The sequence below is a fragment of the Eretmochelys imbricata genome, chromosome 3 (genome assembly GCF_965152235.1).
Source record: "Eretmochelys imbricata isolate rEreImb1 chromosome 3, rEreImb1.hap1, whole genome shotgun sequence".
Classification (NCBI taxonomy): Eukaryota; Metazoa; Chordata; order Testudines; family Cheloniidae; genus Eretmochelys; species Eretmochelys imbricata.
Genome location: NC_135574.1, coordinates 128770586 through 128785290, shown reverse-complemented (window position 1 = coordinate 128785290; position 14705 = coordinate 128770586). Strand labels below are relative to the sequence as shown.

Sequence of the window (14705 nt, the reverse complement as noted above, 5' to 3'; positions counted from 1 at the left end):
AGTGTATGCAGCTATATTAATACTTAAGAATTATTTGTAAATGAATGTTATATATGTGTACATAGAAAATATCCTAAATATTAAACAAAAGAATTCAGGAAATTTGGCAGAGCACCTTAGTTGCTTGGTAAGAACAAAATCATGAGAGGATACTAGATATCTGAATTAGGGAGTAATGCCAGGACTGTTGGTCACAGGATCAGTGGAGATCATATAGGTTGTGTACTGGAGAACTTTGTGAAAGAGAAACTGATGGTTGCCTGCTGTTTTATTAACCTCTTATTAGTCTGACAGTAGCATTCACAAATCTCTGTTAGGTAAACCTGTTTGGAAACTGAAATTCCCGTGGTGTGAGGAATTCCAAAATGTCTCTCTCTCTCTCTCTCTCTCTCTCTAAAGAATCTGAACAGAAAAAAAAAAAAAAGACATTTTGAAACTTCCTGCAGAACGAAATCCCCTAATTCGGTTTCAAATAAATCTCAAAAGAAAATGTCATTTCAATTATCTACATTTTGTTTCAATACTATCAAAATCATTTGGTTTTGACTGTCAATTAGAGTTTAGTTATATATGTTTATAATAGAATATAAAAGTCAAAATGTTTGAGTATTTTGCCATGTCATAATATAAATATTTTTATGATTATATTATATATTTTTATATAAAATTTCTAATGGGTAATTAGTATTGTAATGGCTGCTTGGTATTAGAATTAGTAATTGATATTCTAATTGTTTGTAATTGGTACTTGGTTTGTTCAGCCGGTATTCTAACTGGTCACTTGTAATTGGTCTAACTGGTATTTTGTTTAATAGTTTGTATAATATAGAAAAACAGGGAGCCCACCCAGAAGCCAGCCAGCTAGAATTCTGGGGCAGCCTGCCTGCCAGGTGGGCAGCTGGGGAGCCGGGCAGCATGCCCACTAGGTGGGCAACTGGGGAGTAGGCTAGCTGGGGATCCTAATTTTCTGCCAGCCTGCCTACTCAAGTGGGCAGGCGGGAGGGAGATCAGGTATGCCAGCTGGCCAGCCTATCTGGCTTCCACTGAAAATGTTGACGGAACTGGCATGTTCCTGTGGAACATTTCAATTTAATCAAATCAGCATTTTCCAATGGAAAATTTCTGACCAGTTCTACTCTTAGGATGTCACTCCACCAGATGAGAAACAGCCCAGTCATAGTAATCGGAGTAGGAGGAAGACTTAAAAATGAAAATATATTAGGGGAAAATCTTAGAAATACAAAAAAATTAACAATTTGTTAGTCTCTAAGGTGCCACAAGTACTCCTTTTCTTTTTGCTATATTTCAGGAATTATAGTAAATGTTGATTCACTACCATAAAAGAAACAAATACATAGAAATAAAAAGTCCATATTAAAAACATCATCTGCTTTTTCCCATCCATCTTTTCTGTTTGCTTGTACTGTAAAATGATTAGTTTGGCTTCTCTTTCAGAACCTAAACATTTTGAGCAGTTACAGAAAATCATAGATATTTCTGTTCTTACTTCTCAAAGCCTGTCAGCTTTTCTAATTTACTTGTATTTTCAAAAATATCTCCATTTAACATTGTAATGCCCAGTTTCATTTTTCTGGGATGCAATTTTTCTTTGTTTGTGTGGTGGTGGGGTGGGGTGGACTGGGGAATAGAATGCTTGAACAAAGCAATTTGTGTGTATCTTAAGTGATAAAAAGGAAAACCTACAGATAACTCTTTTTTTCTTCCTTTTACAATTAGTTGTCCTGCTGTAAATGCCAGATGTTTGTGGATAGGAAGCTCTGCTGGTTTGTTCATAATTAACTTGGCAAACTTTGAATTAGAAGCTGTTTTACATTATAAAGGTATGATCATAAAATATTTAATTACAGTTTGATAGAATTCATAAGTATTTATTTTTTTCCTCTGATCTGATGTGAATGCTGTAGGGATTGGTATGCAAAAATGGTTGCATAGGGCTGAAAGCCAGGGCTCCTGATCAATACATGATTATAATTCGCATGCTGTCCCTTTTCCTAGTTGTGCTGATCAGTTGCACTAGCACACTGTTATGTAATGAATCTGCATCTAATTTTATCATTTATTTGTGATTATTAGACATAAGGGCTTTGTTCACGTTGCACTTTTACTGATGTAAATTGGGAATATCTTTACTGAAGACGATGGAGTTACACTGGTGTAAAATTAGTATAGAACTGATTTGCACCCAAAAGTTTCTCTGATTTAATTATATTTCCTGTTAAAAAAGGGACAATACCATTTTACAATTTTTCTGGTAAAGATTACAGTGGCCTCAGTATTCAGTTTGCTGGATCATGCGCATTAATGAGGAAGGCAGTTAATGGGAAGGTAAGTACACAATTACTGTGTTTGTTAAACAAGTTATTAAGTATTCAGTAACTTTCAGGTGAACAGTGCCAATACTGTTCAATTATTTTTAAACTTCTCTGCTTTATTTTCTAAAGTTTTCTTATCAAAATACTGAAAGCATGCTAAATACATTTTTGTTTTACTTGCTGTGAGTTGTATAGTACTTTTCCTGAAAGTGGCTGATGATTCTACTGTATAGTCAATGAGTAACTTTAAAATCCCCACCACATATATACTATTATTAGTAACAAAAACCTAAATAGATTTTTCTAGTTTTTGATTTGAACTTCAGATAGTTATGTCATGAACAACAGATGAGGCAGGTGCAGGTGCTCTGGTGGAAGAAGACATGAGAAGACTTCCTCTCTCTTTCCCTCCCAATCCTTTTGAAAGAGCTCTGAAAGTTATTTGATAGTGTGGCAGCTTGTGCACCGCATCGTCAAGAAAGTTCATGGCCGGTTGCTTAGGGCATGTGAGTTTTGCTGCTGATGTGGCCTATTTGCTTCAGTGCTTGTTGCCCACAGGACTGTGGGCTGAGCCAAGGGCCTTATTCCTACTTAAAAACAGGAGCGTTTTTGTTTTAAAAATGACTTCTGCTCACTCATCCCTGCAGCTCAGGATCTTAATATAAATTCACTTCCTTGAAGACCCGTGGAATTTCCTCCTAGATACACTTCCTTTTCATGCTACTTTTGTGGTATCAGGATTGTAGAGGGGGTTAGAGTTCACACTTCACCCTGGGTATGCAGGCCTGTTTGGGAAGCAATTAAGTTCCTTAACTAGTTTGAACATATGTTTAGGAAGACAATGCTGCTCTCTTGAGTACTGCTTAACCGTTTGTTAGATGGATTAGATCCACCCAAATAAAATCAGTTGCTGGTTTATTAGCAGTTTTCATGAATGGCATTGAATAATCCCTCACTTTCTGCTATCATCAATAATGTTTATCTAGAGTTATAGCTTAATTTGAAGTGAGAAGGGGAATGTTACATCATGGTCTTGTCACTGCAGGTTTTCTGCTTGCTTACCTCAATGTTTGAAAATACGATTGCTTTGCTGGAGATTAACCTTGCTGCTTTGATGAGATCTCAGCAGAGTGATTTTCTCTTATGTGGAAAGGAGAAGAGGCTTTCAGTTATTGCAAGGTATGGGATGGTTTCAAATATTTGATGATTCTAGTAGTGTCCCCATAGGTGCTCCACTTCAGGCGTGTTTATATTCCATGCACTTTTGATCTGAGATTTTTGGTAATAGTGCCCATTTGGCCCATGAGTGCACCCTACACATCCTCCTGCCCCGCACTGAGACTATATAGGGCTGTGCAGTCAAACCACCCTCAGTTCCTTCTCTACTGCTTCGTCCTGAGACAGAGCGTTAGTGTGTCTTTCTGTTCAAAACTACAAACTAATTACCTTTCGTACTTACCTACGTACCTAGTGAGCTAACTAGCTTGTATTTTGAAGGGTTGGTCTCAATTCCTTCCCCCTACTCCTCAGATCACTTTTGCTCTGGATTCAGAGGGGTAGCCATGTTAGTCTGTATCAGTAAAAACAATGAGGAGTCCTTGTGGCACCTTAGAGACTAACAAATTTATTTGGGCCTAAGCTTTCATGGGATATAACCCACTTCATCAGATGCATGGAGTGGAAATTACAGTAAGCAGGTATAAATATACAGCACATGAAAAGATGGGAGTTGCCTTACCAAGGGGCTGGGGCTGTCAGCGCTAACGAGGCCAATTCAGTTAGGATGGATGTAGCCCATTCCCAACAGCTGACAAGAAGGGGTGAATATCAACAGAGCACACAGCAAAATCCATAGACTTCAACAGAGAAAAGGAACTGTAAGAATAGGGTGCTTTGCCATGGGATTTTGGGTTTGTCTTGCCACTGCTCCAGGAGCATCAGATCGTGAACGACAAAGCCCGGCTCCCCTCTGCAACCAATCTGGCTGGCCACTAGATTGATCCAGACTCCAGACTGGTAACTATAAAAACATCAACTGGCAGGACTGTGTGCATGATGTGTATGTGTGTGTGACTGAAAAGCATATGCTAAATGTTGTATTTTCAATAAATATGGCATATTTACCTTCTCTCTCATAAAAGATCCCATGTGCTTTGTATAGCATAACACGCATATCTATTCAAGGGACACCATCGTAGGACCCAACCACATCAGCCACACCATCAAGGGCTTGTTCACCTGCACATCTACCAATGTGATATATGCCATCATGTGGCAGCAATGCCCCTCTGCCTTGTACACTGGCCAAACTGGACAATCTCTACGCAAAAGAATAAATGGACACAAATCAGACGTCAAGAATTTGTAACATTCAAAAACCAGTAGCACTTCAATCTCCCTGGACACTCAATAACAGACTTAAAAGTTGTCATTCTTCAACAAAAAAACTTGAAAAATAAACTTCAACGAGAAACTGCAGAACTGGAATTAATTTGCAAATTTGACACCATCAAATTAGGCCTGAATAAAGATTGGGAGTGGCTGGGTCACTACAAAAAATAATTTTCCCTCTGTTGATATTCACCCCTTCTTGTCAAAAATATAACGTATAATATCTTATTCTAATATGAAGATCGTATCTAATGCAATTTTCTCGATTTTTATCTTTAGTTGCTCTCTGTTGCCAAATTCTCCATTGTGTACTGAGTCTTTCAAGAAAGAAAGCTGCAAACCTACCAATAAAAAAAAACTTGGTAAGTGTAAACCAATCTTAAGGTGAACAATCAACATACAGATTCTTCATAATATTACCTCGTATAGCTAACTAGTGCTATATCTAGTCAATATATTATTTTCTTTGTCAACTTGTAAGTTGCATTATATTTTCAATTCTATGCTTTATTTAGTGCTACTTTCCTTCCTAAAAAATGTACCTATATAAGTTGTGTTTTTAAAAAAATTAAACGTTTGAGAACTTTCTTTGGGGAATGTGGAACCTTTGATTATGTGTCATGGCATGCACACAGAGGAGTTAGATAAAAAACATGAAATACTGTTGCTGGCAAATAGCAACATAACACTGTTTTATTTCTTAGAATGATAACCTGCAAGATCCCAAGAACAGAGAGACACAAAGCAGGCTGGTTCCTAAAACAGAGGGGAACAACTCACCTCACCTATTCTAGCTGTCTGTTTGTAAAATTGACCGGTTTTGGGTCCAGCTTTGCACACTTTCCTACAGAGTGCTCTCGTCTACAAGTAGGATGAGGACCCCACCTTGAAATTTGAAGTGACGGTCTACAATTTAACACAGTTTTCAGTGCACCACACCTTTTCAGTTTGCACATGTGATTCAAGTTAGTTAGTTTGTTCTTTTTCCAAGGAATTTTTCTGATAATTTTCAGTTTTGTCTTCTTTAAATGTGTATGTATTTATAATCAGTTTTCCGGTCCTCCTCTTGAATGAGTTGTCTTTTGACAACATGTGCTATCAGGAACAGTATCCCCAATAATGTCACGGCAAACCTGGTGGCTGACCTTTGTGACTTTGTCCTCACTCACAACTATTTCACATTTGGGGACAATATATACCTTCAAGTCAGCGGCACTGCTATGCGTACCCGCATGGCCCCACAGTATGCCAACATTTTTATGGCTGACTTAGAACAACGCTTCCTCAGCTCTTGTCCCCTAACACCCCTACTCGCGCTACACTGATGACATCTTCATATCTGGACCCATGGAAAAGAAGCCCTTGAGGAATTCCACCATGATTTCAACAATTTCCATCCCACCATCAACCTCAGCCTGGACCAATCCACACAAGCGGTCCATTTCCTGGACACTACTATGCTAATAAGCGATGGTCACATAAACACCACCCTATACCAGAAACCTACTGACCGATATACTTACTTATTTACATGCCTCCAGCTTCTATCCAGGACACCCCACACGATCCATTGTCTACAGCCAAGCTCTAAGATACAACCGCATTTGCTCCAATCCCTCAGACAGAGACAAATACCTACAAGATCTCTATCAAGCATTCTTAAAACTACAATACCCACCTGCTGAAGTGAAAAAACAGATTGACAGAACCAGAAGAGTACCCAGAAGTCACCTACTACAGGACAGGCCTAACAAAGAAAATAACAGAACACCACTAGCTGTCACCTTCAGCCCCCAACTAAAACCTCTCCAGCGCATCATCACAGATTTACAACGTATCCTGAAAAATGATCCCTCACTCTCACAGATCTTGGGAGGCAGACCAGTCCTTGCTTACAGACAGCCCCCCAGCCTGAAGCAAATACTCTCCAGCAACCACACACCACACAACAAAAACACTAACTCAGGAGCCTATCCTTGCAACAAAGCCTGAAGCCAACTCTGTCCACATATTTATGCAAGTGACACCATCATAGGACCTAATCACATTAGCCACTCCATCAGGGGCTCGTTCACCTGCACATCTGCCAATGTGATATATGCCATCATGTGCCAGCAATGCCCCTCTGCCATGTACATTGGCCAAACTGGACAGTCTCTACACAAAAGAATAAATGGACACAAATCTGACATCAGGAATCATAACATTCAAAAACCGGCAGGAGAACACTTCAGCCTCTCTGGCCACTCAGTAAAAGATTTAAGGGTGATAATTTTGCAACAGAAAAGCTTCAAAAACACACTCCAACGAGAAACTGCTGAGCTTGAATTAATATGCAAACTAGATACCATTAACTTGGGTTTGAATAGAGACTGGGAGTGGCTGGGTCATTACACATATTGAATCTATTTCCCTAAGTTAAGTATCTTCACACTTTCTTGTCAACTGTCTAAATGGGCCATCTTGATTATCACTGCAAAAGTTTTTTTCTCCTGCTGATAATAGCTCATCTTAACTAATTAGCCTCTCACAGTTTGTATGGCAACTTCCAACTTATCAGTATGTATATATATATATATCTTCTTACTATATGTTCTATTCTATGCATCCGATGAAGTGGGCTGTAGCCCAAGAAAGCTAATGCTCTAATAAATTTGTTAGCCTCTAAGGTGCCACAAGTACTCCTGTTCTTTTTGTATAATTATATATTGCTCAGACTTGTAGTCAATAGAGTTTTTCTAATAGTCAGTAGCATTAATAATGAAGACATAAGACATCTGCTCAGGGGGGTGTTATGTATGTAATTTCCCTTTGACTTTAGTGGGAGCAGGATGATGTGCATTCTCTAAAGTAGACTGATATCTTACTTTCAGTTAGCTCCATAGTTCTCTGCAAAGAGTGCCATGTCTGTGCTGTCTAACACTGTCAGGATAGTGAATCCCGCTATGTCTGTGTTCATAACCATTGGTAACTTATGACTTTTATAGAACATCATTCAAGCAAAGTATATCAGGCTGTCCATTATATCCTTCAAGAGGGACTAGAGATCAAGGCATAATTTGTATGGTTTGTCCTTACACTTTTAGCAAAAGATCTAGGGGCAGACGTAGCAAATGTAAACCCTGGGAAGTATTATGAGCTTCAAAGGACTATTTTAAACAATGTTTCAGAGAAGAAAAAACTGTTGGGGCAAATGAAATTAAGTGGGTATCCTAGAAAATACCTGGTGGGACGATGTGGTGGGGTATACAAACCTCACACTGGGCCTGAAGGGGTTAAAGGGTAAATTACAGGGCCCAGGTAGCCCTTCCCCTATGGGCCCCTGAAGATGCTGCAACTGGAAGAGCAGGTTAAAAGGAACTCAGAAGTCAGGCAAAGGGTGATGGACAGGCCGCAGGAGAGGTTTCCTTCTCCAGGCAACCAGAGAGAAAGTTGAACTTGAGAGAGGACCACAGAGTGTGTAAGGCCCACAGGCAGGGCCTTGTCTACCCCTCCCTTGAGAACCAGCAAGTCCAGTAGTCCTCGGCTCTTTTGGACTCTTTTTGTTAAATGTTTGACTGTTAGGACTATAGGGGCCACACCCCAGACTGAAGGGCCATATAGGTAGGAAGTAGCCCAGGGCAGCAGACTTAGGCTCACTGCAGGAAGTACCCTGCTGTTGTTGCTTCCCACAGGGCCCTGGGCTTTGACCTGGTGGAGCGGGCAAGTCCGGATCCCCCCTACCACACCAACCTAAAGGCTGAGTCCCAGATCTGGGTGGAGAGCTGAAGATTCCTGGTTTAGGATTAAGAACAAGCACTTTTGCTGTTCTGCCAGAGGGGCAAGGGGCTGGAAGCTGGGTGCACTAACCACTAGGATGCTTGGCCCCCGAGCACCCTATCACAGAGGGGTATGCGAATGGACCCAAGCTTTTTGAAGCTACACCCAGAGAAGAGAACTCCTTTCTGGCTGATTACTTATTCACAGTCTCTGCAGATCAAAGACCCAAACTGTACAAAGGAAAGGGTAACCTATATATAGATGTCCTTGTTCTGAGCAAAAGCTGTTATGAACTTGTAACTGCAGAAAAACTCCTTGGTGGGTTTGAAGGACTGAATCCTACCAGAGCCCTTGCTGGGGTTGGGAGTGATCTCTGGTAAGCCTATTAGCATGCCTATAGGTTCTGTTGTTTTATGTTAATGTTTTCTCTGTAATGCTTTCACTTAAGAATATATATGCTTTCTTAGATAGGGCTGTGTGGTAGCTTATAACTTTGGCAATTATATTGTTCAGAGCCTTTGAAGAGTAAGTAAAGCACAGATGCTAGCCTGGTTAGGCCACTTGGCTTGCTGGGGAGCTCATAGTTTAGGCAGGGAAATGTGCAGCCTAGAAAAATCCTGGTCAGCAGGGAAAGAGACATGGGTCTCTACCCAAGAGATATTATGGGAGCCTAGAGTGGGTGTCCTTGCTGGACCATGAGTGGGAAAATACAGGAGCAGTTGCCCTGAACTGACACACTCTGAACAGACATTTTGAAATAACTGTACAGTGGATGGTTGTGTAATGACTTGCCCATAGAACAGTGGTCCCCAAATTTTTTATGTCATGCTCCCCTTCTGTGTCCCCCGCCCCACTGGGAGCAGGGCTGTGGCCAGGAGCTGCAGCCAGGAGCGGGAGCTGTGGCCAGGAGCTGGACCGGGAGCAGGAGCCACGGAGGGAGTGGGACTGGGGCTGGGCTGCAGTTGGGGCCAGGAGCTGAAGCCAGGGCCTCAGCTAGGGGAGTGGGAGGGGCCGGAGCCAGAGTGGAGCTAGGGGCAGAGCGTGGCTGGGTGGCGCTTCCTCCCTTCTTCCCATGGGGGCTGGTCTGGGCCCTGCTGCATCTCCTCAAAAATTCCTCCGTGCCCCTACCCCCCCAGGGACCGCTGCCATAGAAGTTTCTTTCCAATGCTAGGAAATTAGTGGTTGGCTTGTGCTTTGGAGCATTGGGGTTTATTGGGTAAATTTAACAGAAGACTCATAATACAGTACCAGTTTTTTTAATCCTGATTCATATACTAACTTTCAGCTGTTGGATGTATCTGTTTAAATTATTTAAGGATGATTTCAAAGGTTCTTTAAATAATTTGTATGCTGATCAGTTTCCAAACAATTGCATGACATTTGTAGATAATAATAAAGTGGACCTGAGATTTGCTCTGATGAAACTGTTCCACACAAAAATGGTTGTTGCATTCTAGTGACTGGCTGCAAAACTATAAATCTTCCTGTAATTCAAGGCTTTTATGGAAGCTGGTATCAGAGATACCTATGATCACTTTCAAGTGAATGCTGTAAAAGGTGAAGATCTAATATTTAATAATTAAATTTTTAATCTGATGTTTAGCATTTGTTGTTTTATTGATTTGTCACATAAATGGCAATATGTCAGACAGAAATATAAATTGTATTCTCTCAACTGTCCAGTTACTGGTATTCTAGACAATTAATTTGCCATACCTTCCATAATTATTATCCACTTTTAAATATTTAGAATGCATAAGAATTTATACATAATGGAACACTTGCTGTCTCCTTATCTTAAAGAAATAATTTTCCTCTAATTTGAATTACGGAAATGTAACGTTAAGAAAATCCTCTACTAAAAGTTCAAACAATTTTAATGCAGGTATAAAGGGCGCAATGAAAGACCAGTCACTGGTTTTCCACAGTAAAATTAAGTCATCAGGCTACGCAACAGCACCACAGTGAGTAGAAATTCTATTGAAGATATTTTATAGGGATGTAATATTACTGTACCTTGTTTCCTTTTTTATTGTGTAGAAATACCTTGTGGCAACTGTGGAATAAATGATGCATCGAAAATAATATAATGGTACAAAATATGGATAAATAGGCTGCTAACGATATGTTAGAAATTAAAATACCCACAGTTTATGAGCAATCTATTGGTACTTAATATCTCATTTAATCAGTAGGGATAGACACATCAACTGAGAGCAATGTTTCGTTCACTGTACTTCTCTTGCTTCTTTCCTTCTCTTCCACTCTATGACGTTCTCTCTCCTTCAACGTGTACTTTTGGTTTCTGTTTTTCTCTATTAAGTCTATTTAATAAAGAGTGTGCAATAATTCCCTCTTTCCTTTCTTTCTTGTATATGGTTCTTGCTCTCTTACCATCTCTCTCTCTCTCCTTGCTTCTGCAAAGGGAAACAATATCTTTTCCACTCCTCTGCACAGCTGAGAGGCAGCTTAAAGGGGATGGGGGAGGAGCACTAGGTAATAGTAGGATAACACCAACAGACCCCAGTCGTCGGCAGGCAGGATTAAACCTGGGCCCGCTGAAGCTTAGTGCATGAGCCTCTACTGTATGAGCTAAAAGCCACTTGGCTCTTAGCTAAGGCTGTAGCAGACTCATTAATCTCTAAGGGGTCTCGGTGCCACTAGAGGGGACACCACACCCAGGAGGTGTGTGGGCAGGGTGGATACAAATCAATGATTTCTTTTTTTAAAAAAAAGAAAAAAACAATTGGATTTTTTAAATTTAAATTGGATTTTTTTTGATAAAATGCTTTTTGAGGGAAAAACCTATCTAAAGATGGTTTTAATTAAGATGTGTTATAGCTCAAAGGTATCTCATCATGGAATAGGGATTATAAATTCTAATTCTATAGTATGAGACAATATATTCATGTAATGTTTAAGAAAACTTTTGTAAATGAGTTCCAATAGTTCATGGATTAGGGACCCAATTTTATGGGGTTACACAGGCTTCTGTATAGATTATTTAGGTTAATCTTTCTATCTACTCAATGGGACTCAGTGCTCAGGTTAGAAGATACCATCAGAGATGCTTAGTTTTGCAGATCTCAAACTGTGGATTTGTGTCTCCAGAGGTAACATGCTTGTTAACAGCCAAAAATGTTTTAAAATCAATAAATAATATATAGAGGTGAGAAATAACAGACCTCAACTCTATTGCCCCTCTGCAAATTTGAGTACACAGAGTCAATCCCTTACCTCTCTCTAAAAGTGCAAAGTTTCTAAAAGTTCAATGAGTAGAAGATTGTTGAGGGTGGAATAGATCTGGACAAGGAGAAGTCTGGAGATAAATGTGAGATGCGAGGGACATATGCTTGTTTTGTTAAAATATTATATGTTTGATGTTGAAGAAAAACATCAAGAATACTTAACTTTGTTTTAGTTAAATAAAACAATTTAAATGTCTGTCTGGTGGTGATCTACTCCTAATACATCACGCCAAGAAAATCCTCCAAATATTAATGATTAACCTTTTGAATTGGAGATAGTTCACCTGCCAGTGACTTCCTAAATATCTGCTTCATTTACCAAAGGTAATTGAAATAACCAAACAATCTGAAAAGTTTTCAAAATAAATCACTGTTTAAATATGTATAGTGTGTACCTTCTAAAAATGAAACCTACATCTATCTCTGAGTTGTGAAGAATATGTATTAAGGTTATAACAACCAACAAGAATGCACTTTTATGTAGAAAACCATGATTAAATCGAGTCTTCCTGACTAGTGATTTAAATCAATTTGATTTAAATCAAATCCACCCTGTGTGTGGGTTACAGTAGCACTGCAGAAGCAACTTTCCCTGTGATGCCTGACAGTGCAGGAAGCCCATTAAGGCTGCACACAGTAGCACTGTGACAGCTCAGTTCAAGCTCTTCTGCAGCTGCTGTCTTCAGAAGTAGCCAATGCTAAACCTTCCAGTAATCACTCCTCTTCTGCTGCTGCTTCACAGTGGAGGAGATAGCAGGAGGGGAGGTAGCCACCAGGCCTAACGCCAGTTACTTCATGTGGTAGCATCAATTAATGCTTAGGGCAACCCTTGCTTTGAGTACAAAAAGGAGGTAGGTTAGAGATGTCATCAGGGCTTCTTTCTCTCCCCCATTTTCATCAGATGCCAAGTCCTTTAACCTTCAAGGTTCTCTTGTTTATATTTCAGGGCACAAGTGTGCCCTTCTCAGCCACTTTTAACCATCAACTGGAATCTGTACTCACTGGCACGTACTCATGACAACTACCATTTCCCCTAGTTTTTCTGAATGGGCAGAGGGTGAAAGTAATTTAACTAACATGACATGTTTTAACCCCATAAAGATTTTTGTACTCATGTCACAATGTGACCATCCAGGTTAAATAAGTGACTAAGTTAGGTTGCCTGCATATAACTCAGAGTAGAATTTAGGCCAATAGCTCCCAAAACATTATATCCACATTGGGTGTAAGTTGTATATAAACACACAAGATTCTTAGATCCCAGAGCCAGTTAAGTGCGCGTGTGTGTAAATATGTGTATATTGTGTGTGAGTGTATAATATTTGTATGGATATTCATAAATATGAATAGCTATGGTAAGATGAAGGAGGAGTTATGCTACAATTGTATGGGCCATCAGTTTGGGTCCTTAAAGGAGACTTGGAGAGAAGGGTAAAATTGTTTGATTTGGGCTGGGAGGGCTTATGGTTGTGTGAGATGATTGATTGGGGCTGGGAACAATCATACATGCTAGAAACTGCCATCTCCTACTGGCAACTTTTTCATGTCCTCTCAAAATTTGTAGAATGAGCTTTGTCCACTTAGTACAGTGACATCCTGCTAACTACTTGTGTAGAAAGGCTGCTGTTCAGAATTAGATATCTCAGGCCTTCATGTTCTTCAAAGTGTAGCACCCATCAAATGTGTTATCACAAGCAATATTTGGTGAACTAGAAAGTAAGATGATTACAGGGATCTAATCTTCTGTTGATGTGTGTACATATTTCTCACTGTCACTAATGGAACAACTGCATGTATGAAGAGGAAAACAGAATCACTGTTGTTTTAAATAAAATACTTATTCCTGAACAATGTTTTAGAAGTGCCTTTATAGAAGTATAGCAAAGCCTGTTTTCTTCTTTGCAGAATGACCATGTTTTCTCCAAAGACTAACTTGAAGAAAAATAACAAGATATCAGAGTGGAAGAGCAGTTGCAAACGGTAGGTAATTCAGTGGATGCACTAAAAAAAATTGAAATGATTTTAAATAGATGTTTTACTTGAAAAGGTATTTTGCAGTTACCTACCTCCTCTATTGGACATTTTTAAATTGGGGATATGATTTGAGCTAAAATGCTTCTTAGGTTTGCTATGAGATGCATTTTTCTGATGTATAGCTGGAAAAACTGCTAAATGTACTCTAAAGACATTTTAGGTTATATTCATTAATTTTTAACTAAGCTTTATGTACAAAAGATAACATTTATTGTTCTCTCTATTTTTAAAATGATTCATTTAACTTAAAAAAGCATATTCGTGCTAAAAGAGTTCGGAACCATAGTGTTTTCAATGTGTAGTTCTAGTCTGAAAAGTGACTAAATATGGCTTCATGAGGTTCTGTGCTTATTGTAGCTCATTGAGTTCAGATGTATTGTTCATTTTACAAGTGGAAATATATTTGGCCTGATTCACCACGCCAGTTCTACGCCTGTGTGCGTCCATTGAAATCAAAACTTTTTCCCCCTCGTAAACATATGCAGTCCCATTGGATATAATGAAGCTGCACAGATTTTAGTTAGGGTGGAATTTGACCTGTAGAATTATCATCACTGCCAACGATACACAATCCAGGTCTCAGTGTGATCTTAAGGAGTTGACAGTTTTATGCTGAGTCGTGTAATGGATGTACCACACCCATTTGTTCCTAACCGCCAGCCCTGTAAATTCACCCTGGGATCTGGCTTATGTATGATGCAAAGGCAAAAATGAAGTGTGACAGTAGTGGTTGCTCTTAGCTTTTCTTTTTTAATAGCATTTCTGAAATGTATAATAGCATAGTGCTAGATGGTGCACTCCTTATTCACTTTGGAAAGCATTCAGATGAATAGTACTATTGATTTTAAGAAAGACTTGTATAATCAAGTATATAGTATCTAATTCCCACTCTGTGTTGACTCTGTGGTACTAACGAGTAAAACAAAAGTTTTTATTTGTG

General features: G+C 39.3%; 1 protein-coding gene across 1 annotated transcript in view; it reads left to right on the top strand.

The window, feature by feature from the left end:
- WDR27 (WD repeat domain 27) overlaps positions 1-14705 on the top strand; it is a 161132-nt gene that overhangs the window by 34377 nt on the left and 112050 nt on the right. The window contains exons 9-14 of the mRNA XM_077812169.1: positions 1738-1841; positions 2279-2346; positions 3379-3512; positions 5004-5086; positions 10369-10447; positions 13637-13711. Of these exons, the coding sequence (XP_077668295.1) occupies positions 1738-1841; positions 2279-2346; positions 3379-3512; positions 5004-5086; positions 10369-10447; positions 13637-13711 (543 nt within the window). The remainder of the gene's footprint in view (positions 1-1737; positions 1842-2278; positions 2347-3378; positions 3513-5003; positions 5087-10368; positions 10448-13636; positions 13712-14705) is intronic.